Genomic DNA, 18,573 nt, shown 5'->3' on the forward strand with positions numbered 1-18,573 from the left:
ATGTACAACTCAGTATGTGCTATGATTTGATCTAATTTCCACCCCCCAGGTTTACTCATCCTTTCTGCTAAAGAAAAACCGAACCGCTGGTAAATCAAATCAACTGAGACACCAGCTGCACTTGAGGAAGCTCCAAGTGACTGAACGCTCACTGACCATAAGCTAATAATGACAACAGTTTTCCATTAAATGCAAGTAATGACGATAGCATACATGTGGCATGTGATTTCTTTAAAAGTAAGTGTTATATAAACAATTTGAAATGATTATTCAAGTAAATATGGTAACTCTCTTGAGATAATGATAATTCTAGTATGGACACCAAGAATTAGCTTTAAGTTACTGCTTTTTGGTAAGGCAATGAAAATTTGAGGTAAAATGTCTTCCTAAGTACAAAAAAAAGAGGTGATACAGAATAAAAAGTACTGATGGCTGGATGGAAAAAAAGACTTCTGAACAACTCAGAACAAACAAAAAAATGAATTACGTGCAGCTGAGTTCAAATAACAAAATGCATTCAATGTTACTTGGTCTTATGGAGTGACTTCAGCCAAAAGTCCCAATTTAACTTATCTCTAGGATATCTCCCCAATAACATGATTAATCTCCGCAATTATGCAGTCTCCCATTTAAAGCTCTGACAGTCTTGCTAGAACAATCTAGTTATCTTTCACCTCTTCCTTTGGAAGAGCTACTACATATTTGTGTGGTTTATACCTAACATAACCTTTTGTATAAGCATTCTCTACATGGTTTAAACAAGCAATGCTTTACATATTATCTGAGAAAATACACATGCATCTGCCAAATATGCAGATTTTTCAAACTCAGTTTTATTTTCCAACTTTTCTCAACCGTATGTGGCCAAATCCTTTCAAATTCTAATTACTAAACTGGTAAATGTTTAAAAAAATTAATTGCATAATAAAAGACAAATGTGAGGAATTTACAAGCAAGATCATACAACTGGTTCCAGTTGAACTTAATCTTTTCCAACACCACATACCATGGCTTTATTCGAAATATATCATTTTCATGGAAGATCAGTCAGATTTAAAATACTATAAAGATTTCTCTGGGTTTAAACACAGATGCATTCAGGAACTCCTTCAGTAACGTACACATCAAGTTCCATAGCTGATTAAGTCCTTTTTTGTGATGGTGTATTTTGTAATCTTCCATGTGTACATGCATGAAGACATCAGACTGGTTAATCATACTGTGAGTTAACGGTTTCACTAAAATATTTCAAGAACAAAACAATACTGCAATTTATTGCTGTCAGCTGTTTCGTATGTCTTGTTATTTGAAGTTCTTAAAGTGGCAGATCTTGAAGAGCTGTGACTATGTAAACTGTTCCACTTTTCTTTCTAAAAGTCTTCTAAACCTGCGTGGATGAAAAATCAAGATGCAATTCAAAATTTAAGTCATATAACTCTAAAGAGTCTGAAGCAATTTTTGAGATGTTGAGATTGATGTAGTTTATTTAGAGGCTCCAACAATAAGCTGGATGGTTTCTAAATTTTAATACTGTTGCTGATTAGATTTATTTAGCAGCTGAGCCCAGTTAACCTAAGGGGACAGAGTAGACTTCAATTGCATGCTGATGGCCCAGAAAAATATCCCTATATGATCTGCAGAAGTTAGCACATTGTACCACAAAACACAGCTACAAAACCATGTTTATGCATAGGCACTTGCTCATTTAATTCTAAAAAAAAAAAAAAACCCAAAAAACCAAAAACACCAAACACACACCACCCCAAAACCCCAACCGAACAAAAACCCCCCCATAAGTCTCAAAATCACAACTCTAAAATGAAATAGTTTTTGGGAACTGTCACTACATCTTTAAAAAAAAAAAAAAAGTGGGAAGACTATGCCCAACATTTCAAGCTGAGCATAAAATTATGCACAAACACAAAATTTTGTTGCAAATATTTACTCAAAAAGTAATAATTTACAGCAGTTGCTTTAACAGCTGTTCAAAACATTTAACATTCATTAGAAATGAAACTGTAAGTCAAAAGCACATTCTGAATGTTTCAAATGGAGCAATGAAGTCCTAAGAGCAAGCTACCATTAATCATATGCATTCCTACATCTAGCTGCTAACTAAAAGACAAAAAAAAAAAACCAACACCAAACCAAAAAAACAAACCAAAACCAGCAGCCATCTTTCTGTACACAATTTAGACTATAAAAAGTCCTGAAATTGAACTGTACAATTCTACTTCTATGCTCGTGTCCTTTTTGTAACAGTTAGGCAGTAGCAGCTGCAAAATGGCAGAATGCACGCGCCAGTTGGTGTTTCCAGTTTGGGGGTTTCCTTCTTTTTGCCTAAAACAGTTTTTACATTAAACCATACTTTGGTGTGACTTACAGACCATTCCTATAGGTCTACGGCTAAGAATAATTAAAACAATGGTATAAGCCTAACAGCTACAGTACTTTTAGCAGTATGTTCTACTTTATACAATTATGTTCGGTATCTCTGCTCAGCCTGCACAATGAAAACCCCACAAATATATATTTTTATTGTAATAATTCCACTTTCACTGAAAGTTTATTAAGGTAAGCTTACAGCCTGGCAGGATTACACCTGTACAGAGGTGCATAGAATCATATAATTCTGTTTACATGCTTTTAGAGACGGGAATGTGACACCAAATCCAAAGGGTTATGTTTACCCAGATTATCAGCAGACCAATAACCATCATTACAAGTGTGCTCCATTTCAGCATCAGAGGTGAATTCATACTGAATTCCACTGTTTAATGATATTCACATGGAAGGGTTTAAAAAAATATTTTCTTGGCAAACAAATCATCTTTTCTTGGGCTAGTTAACTATAAAAATTAGAATTTATTCATCCTTTCAAATGTCAATCTAATAAGATATATCACATCCAAGAGACAGGAAGATATATTTGAACATGTTACCTTCTCTAAATTTAGTTAATTCCATTGTATGTATACACACATGCTATCTTGCTATCTTCATATGCAAAACTTCCCAGAAGTGTCCCTTTCTTTCCCCCATTCCTCCTCTCCCCCCCAAAATCAGCTCTTTTATTTTTAATAATTAGCATCAATGAGCACACTCATCAGGAATGGTCCATGGTGTTCTTACCAATGTTTATAACAAACAATAAAATTAACATAATTTCAGCTTGCTTCATTTTCGTCTGTCTTGTTTACAGTTGTTTCCATTCTGCTGGGACTGCTTTCTTTAGAAGTCTCATCTGTCTGCTCAGAGAGTTGTCCAGCTTTCTTTGATGAAGGTGCAACATTACCTTTTTGGAGGATTTCAGTAGCTTCATGCTCTAGTACCTCTGACGGAGTCAAAGGCTCCAAATGAATACTGCCTTGTTCACTAATGTCTGAACTAATGGATTCAGGTTCATCTCTTTTTCTCAAGAACTGCTCAAAACTAACATCTTCACCCAATGTTAGTTTTAAGTCCCTTGTGTTCATTGCGGAAAGTGTAGTTTCATCCAAGCTATGTACTTTAGTCTGCTCATTCAAAATAACATTATCTGAGCTTTGGCAATTTTTCAACTCACTTTCATCATTAATACATTTTTGTTTCTCATCTACCAGTTGTTTGTTATTATCTGAATCACAACATGCTCCTTTCTCATGCAAAGAATTCTTTGAGCTGCTGTCAGGGAGTTCCAAACTAGGAACATTTTCTGTAGTTGACAATGATGAGTTTTCTTCACTCGTTTCAATTGATCCAACTTTTTTAGTTTGATTTCTATTATATTCTTTTGTTTTGTCTGAAGAGTCATGCTCTTGTTTGCTGAAAAAAACAAAACAAGTTATTTTTGTAAGAAACGAAATAAAGCAACACATGGCTGTACTCTGCAAAGTGACATTCAGAAAGTGATGTTATAGACTCCCTATATGGTATTTCTCACAAATTTTCACAGTAAGATGATCTGAATTTAATTAACAGCTGCATTCTTCTTACCTATTTACAAACTCAGCTTTGTATTTAGCATTCAATTCGTACTCTTTAGTTCTTGCATTTCATCTCTAGAAAGGAAAGTTAAGTTGTCCCCTTTGTGTGACACATGGAATTTGCCAAAATCCAATGTTAAGTTCCTCTACCTGCACAGCCTCTTTGACGTAGATGCAGATACAACTACTTGGAAACTCATTAATGATGTGCAAGAAAGAGAAGCCAGTTGGTACCTTTATACTGTTAAACTGACTGTGCAAAACTAATGAGAGTCAAGTGAGGAAAAAAAAGCTAACAGTTGGAAATCGAACTTAAATCTGAAATTTAATTCAGCAACTACAAATTTGGATTCACTGAAAAGTGAATCTGTGAAGCAATATTTTCAGTCACTTTTCAGAGTAAAACTCTATGTTTATAAACAGGAAATACAGATCACTACTGAATTATGCAAGTAAAACTGAGAATCTTTCTGTATAATAAAATCTAAACCACAGTGTATGAACTAAGTAGACAAAGTGGTTGTTTAAACCTTGTATTATTTAAATAAAACCACATGCATGCAGTGCTTCAGGATGACCAGGACAAAAAAAATTAAATAAATCAGAATACTCCAAAGACAGATTGAACTGTGTACTTCGAACGCCATATGTACCCACAAAAATACAAAATAGTCTGGTCATATTGTTATATGCAATTTGCTCATATTTTCATATTCCAACAGTCAAAATTCTAAATAGTAGTTTCTACTATTTCTCTTCATTTGTTATAGGACCACCAGCTTCTCCCATCTTTTCAATGATGGAGCTCAAGATTTAAATTTGGTAAAAGTTTAATCCAATTTCTAACTAATTTGAAATTTTTCAGAATGAGAAGTAGTTCAAATTATCTAAAACGATGATGGTGATAGACAAAATAATGCAGGGGGGGAAGATGGAAGAGCAACAGTTGGTCTGATTTCAGACATAAATTCTATATAGGAAGTGAAATTAGGAGCAAATAAGTCTCCCAAATTAACATCAAACTTTAAAACAAATTGAAAGTAGTCTCTGAACAGTGACATGCAGACAAAAGATGTGAGATATATCACCACCGAGTATCTCATGAATCAAAATGAATTTGTACTTTATTATTCCTTCAAATAGTTTTAAAAATGGTTTGAAATATTTTTTTGGGTAAAACCACTTTCAACATTACCTAAGCAACAGATAGCTCCAGGACTCATAAAAGGAATAACCGATTTCCTGATACTATGTTTTTATGACATATTTTCAAGCTGAACATCTAGACACATTGACTGGCCCAGGAATTTAAAATAATTCATGTGATTTGCCTATATGCTAAATGATATTGCGTTCTACAGAAAATAGTTTTTCTGGAAGAGGTGCTACATACGACAAACATTAAGAAATCTGTTTTCAAGTTTTACTTTCACTTAAATAAACTAATCGAAAAGTATTCCATTTCGTACATCAAATTTAAGTTGGAGGAATACCTCGAGTAGGGATAAGAAACTGCTGAAATCTTACTGATCACTGAGATAGGCATAAGAATCTTTTCATCGTATTACACTGGTTTTTCATTCATAATAAGGAATATGCTCAAGAGATAGGCCAACCTCTTTACCAAGTTACAACCTGTATTTGCTAATTAAGTCAAACAAAGGGTTGTTTTTTTTTTTTTTTCATTTATTGGACTATCTAAACCAGTAAATTACATTCTCGAATATACAAACAAATTTTCTATTTAAGTTCTTCTCCTCTCTCTCGAACTTCTAGAAAAAAAAAAAGAAAGGGGAAAATGGGTAATATTTGAGGGAAAACTCAAGACTAAGTTCCAGCACAAAAGCCAACACTCAGAACCACCCATCAGCTGTGGCTGACATAACTGGTCTTGCCATAACTGTTCCTAATTACCTCATCTACTCCAGAGAAACACTTAAGCTATACAGAGCTGTATAAATGCTAATAAATAGTTAGAATTGTTTTCATATGAAAATCCAGTCAACTCTTTATGAAACTGTATATACATGCCCGTTAGCTACTACTTTTCAACAAGCAGCTTGAGGGTGAGGTGCAGTTGTAGAGTTAACAAGCGCAGTATTATGCTTTATGTGGGAAGTTTTAAACACAGATATGCAAAAAACCCCCACAATTTTAAATAGAGGGATGACAAATGCCTCATTAGCACACACAGAGCAGTGTTTCCACACTGGAAAACCCCGATGGATTACATATATGTACACACACGCTCTCAAGATTCACCCCGAGAAACTTTTCAAAGGACAAATCTGCCCTTAACATATCAGAGGAATCCATGACAGTCTTCCTCACCTTCTAGTAACCAAAATCCCACCTTCATCCAAACCCTGCCTCTCATTCTCACCATTTTTGGAAAAACACAGGAAAGGAAGGAGAGGAAGTGGGGAAAAAAAGGAAGAAAAATCTCTATATATTCATTTCTCATGCAGAAACATGCTGTTTCTCATCAGCATACCTTCCTGTGAGTCATTTACACCAAGAAAACAAGAGTATAAAAATAAAATTGAACAAGTATTTGCACAACAACCACCATCACAAAAACAATTATCCACAAAGAACAGTGATCTTTTAGATCACCAAGCACAACAGTAAGTTCATTTAGATAAAACAGTTCTCCAATTAATTTACCTCTGCTGAGAACTGCAGATTAATAAACAAAACCTAGCAACTGTGACGCACTAAAATCCATTAATAAAGAGAAAAATAACATAGGATTTAAAGAAATTCTGTTAGTAAGTCAGTAACTGAAAAAGAATAGCCTTCCATCCATTATTAGGAATGAAATGTACTCTTACTACTCTATGTGCTAACTGTAAGAAAAGTAAAAATTCAGGCATCAAAAAGACTGGAAAATGAGAGAATGATAATAACTATTATACAGAAAGAAGGATTTCAGCGAACAGTTAGAATGTAAATCTGACTTGTTTCATGAAAACAATGAACCCATTTTCTAAAGCATGATACAAACCATGGCGAGACTATCAAATAAGGGCTTATACTCACAAACTAGCTGCTATATTGTCTGTATGAAGTCAGGTTTTAGAATAAGACTACTTCAAGGGAGTAATACAAGATATAGTTTTGAATCCAAGAGATAAGTCTACTCAGTGCAAACAAATCTATCCCAAGCTACAGAAACCTAGAAATTAAAGGGATTTTTTTTTTCTATTTCTCCCTGGATAGAAAAAGGTAAGATTTGGTGGCCAAGTGAGGCTGAGGGACGGTTTTTGCTTTAAAATCCTAGTAACTTAAATTTCCTTGCTGTTCTTTGCTAAACATATTCGCTTAACTTTATTTAGAGTATTTTATTATTTTGTATTACAATTTTTAAAATCATTCAGGGAAAAATTCTACAGCAAGAAAGAAAAAAATCATACAACTTCACAACAGAACTATAAACAAGCAGAGCAGTTGCAAAATAAGTGCAAACACACACACCTTCAGGCTGTGGAAAAGTACTTCCAAGGTAACAAAACCTGTATTACGGCTGCATTTACATTAACAGCTTGGGGTGAAACTACATCATGGTTTTGAGGCACATTCTTTAATTGTTCCCACATACTGGTTTGGTTTACAGAGCAGTCCTGGGGTACGCAAACTAGATTTCTTTTTGAGGAAACTGAACTGGAAGCATTCATCCACAAGTGATCCAACTCCGTAAGGAGCTGAGTCTTCAGGAGTCCAAACCAACAACGGATGTTCTGCACAGCTCTGATGATGTGCACACTACAGACACTCTGTCCAGGGAACACAAATCTGGTCTAAAATAACACCTCCCAAACACAGTGCAGGGAAGATGCCAGATTCGCAGAATCAACTGCTTTCATCTACTGATCTGCTCCTGCAGCACTAATTACTTGCTAATATCAATATAACTACCTTTACTTAATAACAGAGAAAAGTGTTTGATGACTGAGAATATCTGATGCTAGAGCTACAATAGTCCAGATGCCTATCTTAAAGCCCATAAAGTAGTTTTAACAGAAAATACAGAACAGATTTACATATTAAGTTTTTTTTCATCTACTTAAACACAAGTATAGGAGAAAGTATTATATCATATTCAATTAGAATGACAGTGACTGTTTACTAACCTGCAGCTTCAAGACAAAGTTAGTTTCTAATACCTGAACCATTTAGTCTCAATTCTTAAGCAAGTATTTTAAGTGAAAGTAAAATTTCAAATTATTTGGCTCAAACTGCGTATGACTAGAACAAAGAGAGATAAAGAAGAACATTTTCTAAGAAGAAAAGTAACCTACAGAGAGACTCTTAAAGTAGTTTGCTTGCCTTTTTTTTTGGAGGCACTGTAACTGCATATATAACAAGTAACCACAATTATGCTTTGACTAAGCTTTTAAAGGTTACATTTACACCAATAATTGTGAAAGACTACTACCTAGAATAAGACACTTCAGGCTGTGGGGTCTGGACAAATAATTTAGATCAATTATATGAAGTCTTCCCACAATATACGCCAAAAGAAATGTATAAGATTTCAATTGTTTCCCTAGATTGACATTAAAAATTCTACAATTTTGCATATTTTTTTAAGTGTAGAGCTATAACTGATAGTTACTCAACAATCTCACATATTTGCTCTGCTAAGAATTTGGTTGAGTATGCCTTCCACAAATGACACAGGTCTTTAAAGACCTAAATGAATATCCAAGGATTAACATTTTATACTGTATTTTAAAATCGTTGCCCAATTGCCCCAGTAATACTGGTAACTCCTATGCAATATTATAAAAAATGCTTCTTTTAACAATCTGTACAATTTATTTAATGTCTTATGAGTTTTGACTAATTTACAGTTTAAGCTTTACTAAAAACGTGTTTTGACTCTTGGAACCTAAATTCTACATGTCTGTTGAGTAAGTACATAATGATCGCCATTCCAAATTTTCTATCATAGAAAATGCACATTATGTAAATACTAATTAAATACTGTTGCCCGATTACCTGAGAAATAACATAGTGTGTGCTATTTTATGTACCTGATTTCAAGATGCAGCTCATCATTGTATTTACCTTTCAAAAGTTGGAGTTTCTGTTTTTCCATCAGATATACTAGGTCTTGAAATAATAATAATTTTCTGTAATAATTAATGATATTTCTTTTATTTTACATTCGTGAGCAACCGATTACAATAGAAAGTTGCAGAAATATATTCCCATAAATCTGCCATGTAGCAGAGTGACCATGGATCTTAGTTTAGATGTCTGCCAAGCCTTCCAATTTAAAAAAAAACCAACAAAACAGAACCAGAAACAAAGCGAAACTTTAAAGCAACTCTTGTAGCCTTTTTCATACACATAATTTCTATTATTCCTTACTGAATAGGATGCAAACTAAGTTGATGAAGATTTTTATTTGGAGGCAAAAAAAATAATCTGAACTGAACTTGTGTTTTGCTAGGCAAATAAAAAAAGCAATAAAAGCAAAGGAAAAGCAAAAAAAACAAAGCTGAGGCAAGTATATTTTTTTTAAGCATTACACAGTGTTTTAGCCCTGCAGATGTTATTACATTAAGTGTAAGTATAGGGAAGATTCCTAACAAAATACACCTTCCCCAGGGAAATTACTCCTTAATCCTAAACAAAATGAAGAAAAGAATTTTTTACGCCCGTTTTTAGAACAGCAACAAAGCAAGTGACTGAAAACTGCCATTTGGCAACAGCCACACCAGTCTTCTAAAAGCATCTCCTATGCTACAGGGCATCTTGCACATATAATCTTACTCTCATTTAGGAAATTAAGAAATCAAACTTTTTTTCCTGTTTGAATACAGGTATAAGTTAATTTTTATTTTATTTTAAAATAGAAAAGGTCACTGTACATAAAGACAAACATTTAAAATGATTATTTGAATCACAACCTCTTAAATATTTAAAACTGTGTAAACAATGTTGCATACTTTTAGAATAGTATTTTTTTCCCTCAGAGGTGGCTTATGTTGTTTCAATAAGGTCAAATTATGCAGCAAGTATTTTAAAATTGTATGGTAAAGTTAAGCTTATTCTATCTTCTAAAATACCTTTTGCTATACTTCTATCATAGTTGGTTATATTTCTGTCACACAAAACCCATACATATACGACCCACACTAAGAAACACTTTCCGACTTAAAATTACTGCACTCTACTTCCTGCTGCAGAACCTCCTTCATCATCTACCATCCTCCTGTGCCCTGGCTGACTGCATTCCCCTCTAGGAACTACCAGGAAAGGAAGATTTCCTGACTTATTTCTCTAAGTTTTAAATGCTATGTTTTTAAGCAACCTGCTTCATCAATTTATATTTTTGGTTCTTCAGCACCCTAGAGGTCTGTCCTTTGACCTCATGCTGTGTATTTCAACAAACAGCCCAAATGTCGAGCATCTGGCTGCAGCAAAATAACTGGCATTCTATGGCACCTTGGAAAAAACAACCAGAGGTTCCACATGGCCCAGACCACACTGAATGGCAGCTCACTCTTCTGAAATGTCCTGGTTCAGATGTCCTGCAAGCTCAGACAGCTACCACCAAAGCAGCCTATTCTGTCTGTATTCTCCATCTTTTCCAACTGTAAGGGCAAGGGAGTTCGACTTGGATTATTTTTTGGGGTGGTGGTGCATTTTTTGTTTTATTTTTAAAAGAAAGCCAATATTATGTTACACAATATTGTGGAGCAAAAAATGCAAATTCCACATCTTCTATAATGCTGAAACACAGTATGGGATGAAAAAAAACCAAACCAAAAACTAAGAGAAAACACATCTGAAGTGGTAATGGAGTCCATGGGAAGAAAAGGTGTTACTCTGTATGTTTGAGAATCTTGCTTAATGCTGCTGAATGAAGATGAACAGTCTTCTCACATTTCTACAAAACCATTGCTTCTTTTAAAACAAAGACTCACCCAACCCCTTTGTTTTGGAAAGTAGGCAAGCAGTGTTACAAGAAAAATCTTTTTTAGGTCTGAGGACCTAAACTTCTCCCACTCTCTTACTGATTGGGATTTCTGTAACAGATTGCCTTTTTTGAAGGGCAATGCAAAGACAACTTCTTACAGAAAACAATTCTGTAAAATAAGAATCCAAAGATGATATTTTTGAAAAAAGGTAAGAAGAGGTACTATGTATCATTTAGCTTCCTGACAGGCAGAAAGCAATGGAAAATCCGTACATGTGCTTCAAAAAAAAAAAAAAATTCAAGCCTTTCCAAACTCTCTTTGAAGTAGTAAAAATTAAAAAAAAAAAAAAAAGTCTCAAAATGTTACAGTTCAGAGTCAATATTTACCTCAGGTTATATTTCAGGTCAATTTCCATGTTCCCTGAAGATGAAGATACAAAAGGCAACTAAACCATTCTTTCATTGGAGCCTGGCATAGAAATCAACCAGAATGGACAGACTGCGAACTGAAAATCTCTGGGTGTGCCAGACATACTAAAGGTCCCTCCAACAGTGCCATATCTTTTTGTAGTAAAACACAGCAAGCTAGACTTTCACACTACGCATGTCTTCTGAACACCATGAACCAGCCATATATGTATAGTTAAAAAAACAAATTGTCTTTGATCTTCAAACAAGTTACGAGGTTCAGAGATACCGTTAGACTCTGTGGAGAAAAGAAATAACATTACCTCCAACTTAGCTTCTCTCTCTCTAATGGAGATTTCGGTCTTTAACCTAGTGGATAATGAATTAAGATTCAATGTTTTAAAATACTGTATGGGTCAAATAGAGATCAGGATGACGATACTTATAGTAAGAAAGCAACCATCTCTCACCTCATGAAACCCAGGAAGCAACAGTCTTAAAATGGTTAGTGATACTTTTATTCTAGCACTTACTGCTATTCTACCTGAGGAATAATCTCCTCACCATAAAGGCGTTTCAAACCTTGACTTAAATATTTAAGATCTGAAATGATAAAATTGTTGATGTGCACTTTTTAAAAGTGCATAAAGCTACATTATGGCCCAACAAAAACATTCCACAAAACAAGCTTGGTTTGTTTTTAATTGTCTACCATAACCCAAATACCCAGAACACAGCTGTAGTTTACTTTAGGGCAACTGTAAAACATTGCCACTGACCTCCAACTCCTATTTGGAGGAGATACTTCCCCCAGAATACCTTCACTGCATAGTCTATACATTAGATGAGCTATAAATTATTTAAATTTATTGACTTTTAAAACCACATTAATTAAACAGCTTATCACAACATCACTAAAATTGATTTCCTGTGTTTATATAAGAAAATGCTATCGCAAGAGATAGCAAGAAGTATGTCTCCTACAAAACCTTGTTCAGTCATCAGTTCTAATATAAAATCTAACCTTTCAAAGGTTTCCTATAAAAAAGAAAAACTGAGCAAAACCCTCAAAATTGCTTATGCCTGTATCATCTTTGTTGATGCTGCATTAAAGGCAAATTTAATCTGCTGAAGTGTGGTGCTGCCTCTGGTATATTTAAAGAATGTTATTAATCATATATTAAATGATTCACAACCTCAGCAATCTCAGCTGAGGTTGTTTTTTTGTCAAGTATTCAAGTATTTTGTACCTTGTAGACAGCCAATATCAACTTAAATTTTATGAAAAATTTATATTAATATTAGATTGATATCTACCACATGTATTTTCCTAATTTAATCCCAGAAAGCAGTGCTAAAACCAGACCTTTTGAAGAATTTTAGCACATACTTTCAGCACAACGTAAAACCCTTCTAACACTAACTTGGACTGCAATATAAACAACTATTAGTAACTATTTTAATTATTACATCTTCATTTGCAATAAGAGGGCAAAAATAAATAAAAAAAGGATTGTTTTAAAATAACTTTGCTACGATGGCACTATAACAACGCTCATCTAATTAACAGTAAGAAAGATGATCAGGGTAAATCAAATGACAACACATTTTTTGGGTTAGGGACTTGAAATACTCTGAAGTATTTAATCATGAGTAGCAATACCAGTAAGAGATAAGCTAAATATTTAGTATTGCATTAACTTCACCGCTTTAATGATTTCTATGCAAGAACTTAAACAAATATGTTGGAAATAGTAATCTGTGTAAAGCCAGTCCCTCTTGAAAGAGCAAAACAATTTAGACACAAATAAATCAGATATTGTATATCCAAGGACTAAACATACTGTTCTTCCTGTCTCAATAAATGTAAGTGTTGCCACCAAAATAAATGGGTATGAATTGGATCCAATATCTATAGATTGTCTTAAATACATTATAAACATTATTTTACATCATCAAATTCTAATATGATTTCTTTGGTCATGTTTTATAGCTTATAAAAAAAGATTCAAACTGGCTAGTTTATGCTGTTTTGGAAGTGAACAGGGTTTATAAAGTTTTGTGATAACCACATCTTTGATAACATGGTTTACCTTAGATTCCTGACATATATTCTCAACCTTAATTCTCTTTAGGAATAGGTTTTAGAAAGCAGTTCCTTCTAACTGGTACTTAGCCCAGGTTTCCTAAGTAGATACTAAGCCACAGAAGTTGTGATGTTCCCAGCACACTTATAGGAGATCTTAAATCCCATAGATCTCAAACAGCAACAAAGGCAATGTACTTTCTTACACCTGTGGAGCTACAGTGCTTCTCGAAAGAACATTATGAAAATAAAACAGATTGTGACCATCTCCAGTAAGTACAGCCTGCTGGTCCACAATTTTGAACAATTTTGAAACCTCCCTAGAACTCTCCAAAGATTCTTTATTCTACATAAAAACAAAATTCTAGTTAGAACAATGAAAAAATGTCCCTTAATTGTCAATTCCTTAAAAAAAAAAAAGCATACAATTTCAGCTTGATTGAGATACTCAGTGGAACAGATTGGCCATAATCCTAAGAGACTCTGAATAAAAGCCAGGTAAGGAAGAATGTTAATTTAGACACCTTAAAGATTGATCTGAAACTTGATACATGAGAAGTCACCTAGGACTAATGGAGTCAGTGAAAAAGTAGACTCCAAAATGCACAGTCCAAGCACGGATGGGAGTATTCTCATTTCTGAAATTCATGTAGTCTCATTGCTTCCCCTGCTCTCACACAATAAAATTATGTATATTTGCATACACACACAGAGCGCTCAAATCAGGAGCAACTCTCTTCCCAGTGATCTGTCACATTTCCTTACAACCAAAGAGTTACTCCCACAGCTTCTTTGGGTAAGCAGTACTGAAACTCAGCTGGAATCTTTTGCCAAACATCCCTTTTTTGTCCACCCCTAACCAAAAGTAACCTTTCTAGGATGACTGTAGCTTCAAGATTTTCTAAAAACAAACTTTATGTTACTTAAGCAGCTCAAGCTACCTTCCAGCCACTCAACTGAACCACACCCAGCATTACAAATATAAATCTATTTTCCAACCAAAAGAATGGAAAGGTCTTTGGGTTGTTTCTTTTTGTTTGGTTTTGGGTTCTTTGTTCCTTTTTTTAAGAATTCCAGCTTTTAGCAGAAATTCCCTAATAGTTCATAAAGCACAATTATCCTCCAAATCTCTGATTATATGAGCACCTACTGGGAAGGTACATGAGACCATACAACTAGAGAGAAGGAAAAGCTGCTTCTGTTAATGACTGAATGGGAAAGGAAATACGGTGACATTCATGTTATTTGACACCGTCTCCAGTTTCGCACCTGTAAAATGGGGTTAGCAATGAAGACAGCTACATAATAACTATAATTATAATGAGTAAGCAAAGTGTTATTATGCACAAAGCTGCAGTTACAAACATTTAACAAAGTAAAAAAACCATTTACTTTCTTGTCAGAAAGACTTTCAAAACAAAGGTAATACAGCATTTGCTAATCAAGAAAGGTTGCCCTGCAACTACACATCTTTTAAGAGCCCATAATGCAGTGACACTCAATGTCCTAAAAGTAACAAGAGAGACAGGTTAAAGGTACATACAAATAAAACTTCAATTCTTTGACCATAAGCTAAACCAGTTATACCATGCATATTCATGCTCTGTCCTTGCCGATGTGGTCCGATATGTTGCATTATTCTTCTAACTTGGTAGTTACTGGGACTACCAAGGATATTTAATATCAAGTCAGGCAGGTTTACTTGCACACTTTAGTACTGGTTTTATGAGTTTTCCACGAGTAACTTTTCTGAGAGCCTCACAAAAATGGAAACTGGATGCCGCAATGCCAATGGTTTCTACTTGACCTATTTACACAAAGCTGGCAAATGTCAATGTAGCTTGCAGTTAAAACACTTGTAAGTCTGAAACTTAAAAAAAAAAAAAAATCTGTAGCAAAGCTGTAAAAGAACCAAATGATAATATTCCAAATGAGCATTCAAAAGAGGTATAATTCACATAACTTCAAATTAAAGTGTCAATCTAGTGTAATTTCTGGGAAATTCTTAGAGAAGATTTCTGAAAGCCACGAAAATCTGCAATCCTATTCCAGTTTTGTTGTTGCTGGAAACCTGAATGAAAGTGAAATATCACAAATTCAACTTCCTCTGAAACGCAACAGCACGTTCACAATGAAAACACAAACCCACTATGCTTTTTTGAATGCTGCTGTGTCAAAACAGAAGTAAGTCCTGCAAGAAAAACCTGTAGTAGGTAACTGATGAAGTTGAACAGCAGCATTCAAGATGGAACATAGCTTCTGTCAGAAGAAAAAACAAAAGTTGCAAAAAGAACAACAAGACTTTGAGTACTGAGTAAGCGTGCAGATGATCAATCACAAAATATGCATAAGAGACAATGGATGACAGGATCCTTTCTATTAGCAGCAATACCACAGCGGTTGCAGAAGCTCACTAGCACCAAAATTGTTACTGTTTGAATACTGAAAGTGAAGAGGACAAAAATACCAGTAAAAACGGATTAATCTCAGAGAATTTGATTATGCAGAAAAAGAAAGTGCTGCAAATCAAGAATAGCTTGCATTCATCAGAAGTAATATCTTATAACTAGGAGGTTATAGCAGTGACTGATCTCAGAGTAAGATTAGCTCTATCTATTAGGTTGCTTAGAAGCTAGTAAATTAAAGATTCAACCAAGACATATATCCACTGTAAGCAGGGCGTTGAGTTTGGAGGAACACTAGATGTTCATCATGACAAAAGGAAAGCTCATCATATATCCAGACAACCTGTTGATGGATAAACTTGCCATAGATAATCTAGAACTAAAGATGAAGTCAGGAGCAGTGAAATCAAAAGCAGCAGATGTCTCAGCAGCTTGAGTAGAGCATCCTTGAAGATGAGAGATGATACCAAAAGAACAAGGTGTGAATGAACTGTGGCTGCTCCACCCTTAGAATCAAGGCTCAATAAAGTCTATCTGCTTCCATCCCATGCTTTCCTCCTACAGTATTTAGGAGCAAAAAGAAGCTTAGCTACCAGAGCAAAGCAGCTAATAAATTCCTTTGGCCAAGATTCAGTTTACGCAGTTACATGTGACAGAAGTCATTCAAAGCATATTTTGCCACTATATACTGTAAAGTCACTGGTAGACAAAAATGCAATGTACTTGAATATTAAATAGATCAGGATTTGTATGTTTTAGTGAACATCCGAAGAGAATGACAAAGCCCTTTAGTTTCAGAAGCTGGATCAAGTTCAGAACCTGGATCAAGTTCAGAACAAAATGGGCTTTGATGTCACACATGTATGTCATCATTTATACACTACCCTGGCTTGGGATGATATTGATAGACTTGGGCAGCGAAGAAACACTGCAAACGAGCAGCAAAGAAACACTGCATCGCATAAGTGAAACTCCTGGTAAGCCTCTCTTCAAAGGAGTATAGCCCCCAAAAAGCTGCAAGTCAATGCTGCAAAGCAGAGAACATTATCACAGAAGGGCCTTTGCCAGATTACAGTATTGGGAGAAAAGACCAGACCTGCTGCCTGAAAGATGTGAGAAGAGAATACCACAGCTTCAACGTATGAAGAAAAAGGAAAAGGTCTGGTCAGATCCTTGTTTGCTTACATACCAAAATAATCCCAAGCTGGACTGGGTTCAATTTTCTGGTCCACAATGATGTATCAGTGAGCCAAGGCAGTATAGGATACCTGCTCACTTTCAACTCCCCTGCAACAAAAATGTCTGCTGTCAGTTCATTTTAAAATATGTTAATTGTTGCGCAAAGCAGAGAGTTGAGCATTAGAAGAGTACTGGCATAGCTATTAAGCCTTACCCCTCAGCACAAGGTGGGTCACTAAACAAACAAGACAACTTTGCGTAGAGTAACAATTTAAAAAAGCAATTCCTGCTGGAACATCTCCAGCTAGGTTATCTGTATTACTAACGGCAGGATTCTGGTCCAAAGACAGTCTCATCAACACTACACAGAGCCCATAGAGTATGTCTGGTCATTAGCAATAAAGATGAGTTTTACACCACATACAGACAGTCTGATATATAATAAAAGATACCAAAAGATACCATGTGAGAGATGCAAGAGAAGATCCAAAAGTGTTTAAGATTGCAACGAAGTCATTGTTTCTGACGATGAAGTGTTTCTGAAGAGCCCCATAAACAAGTCATATCTCATTGAATTATAGGTCAAAGAATGGAAAGAAACATTCATAGATCATTGAGAAACTACACAGCAGAAGTTGTGAGTATTGTCTGCAAGTTCCTCTTCTTCCAAAGCAAACCACAGAGTACCATGAAGAACCATCCCCCAAAAAGATGAACATTTTTGTGTGTACTCTGTACTGCAAGTCATGAAAAAAATCTGCTACACTGGTATATTCCTGCTATTAGGTTTAGCAAAGATATGCTCTTGTCCAAAGCATCACAGAATTAGTGTATGAAACAGGACAAGATTTACTGAAATTAATGAAGTCTATGAGCATGACAGTTTCTAAAAGCACCATCACATGTATCACCTCATGTAGTACCAATAACTAATCTTATACCAACATCAGAGCTCTCAAAAATAATGGCTATCTGCACCTGTCATAATCTAACAGCTTGCAAAAACAAACCTGCACATATTCTTGACTCTACTTCAAATCTTCTCAGTGCTCACCCATCTGTTTCTGAGTAATATATACTTTGTGAATACAACATTCTTAAATATTTTCATGTAACATCTCCGTGATACATTCAAGACAGCAAGACCCTTATGCAGTACTGCCAACAGCCTGCCACAACCATACCTTACCGTTCAAAACATCTATAACCTTTCCTTACATATAGTTCAGCAAGTATTAATTCCCAAGACCCTAATGCCAGCTCCAAGTAGAAAAGTCAAGGTTGTATCACAGCTCAACACTTGATTTTCCCTTCGAGTTTCACTGGAATCTAAACTGTTAAAGGATACAAGCTACCCTGGATTAATGAAGGGAATACAGCTCACCCTCCTAGATGACTTTCCAGTGTTTTGTCCAATTTCAATATTCTGTGCTCCAAAATCAGAAATCTAATTTTTCAAATGGCCTTTGGAATACTTCCCCAAATTAATTTCCTTCCCCTGCTCATTCCTGCCAGAGTATCTTCAATTCTTTTTAATAATGTCTTTTGGTCATCCCATCAGACCACCAGTTTTATTCAACTGCATCACATTCTAAG

General features: G+C 35.0%; 1 protein-coding gene across 1 annotated transcript in view; it reads right to left on the reverse strand.

The window, feature by feature from the left end:
* Window positions 1-1,687: 1,687 nt before the first annotated feature.
* Window positions 1,688-18,573, reverse strand: part of ZNF280D (zinc finger protein 280D) — a 54,044-nt gene continuing 37,158 nt past the window's right edge. The window contains exon 17 of the mRNA XM_074156637.1: window positions 1,688-3,804. Coding sequence (XP_074012738.1) covers window positions 3,168-3,804 — 637 coding nt within the window. The 3' untranslated portion in view covers window positions 1,688-3,167. The remainder of the gene's footprint in view (window positions 3,805-18,573) is intronic.

Source organism: Numenius arquata, chromosome 11, assembly GCF_964106895.1.
Source record: "Numenius arquata chromosome 11, bNumArq3.hap1.1, whole genome shotgun sequence".
Lineage (NCBI taxonomy): Eukaryota > Metazoa > Chordata > Aves > Charadriiformes > Scolopacidae > Numenius > Numenius arquata.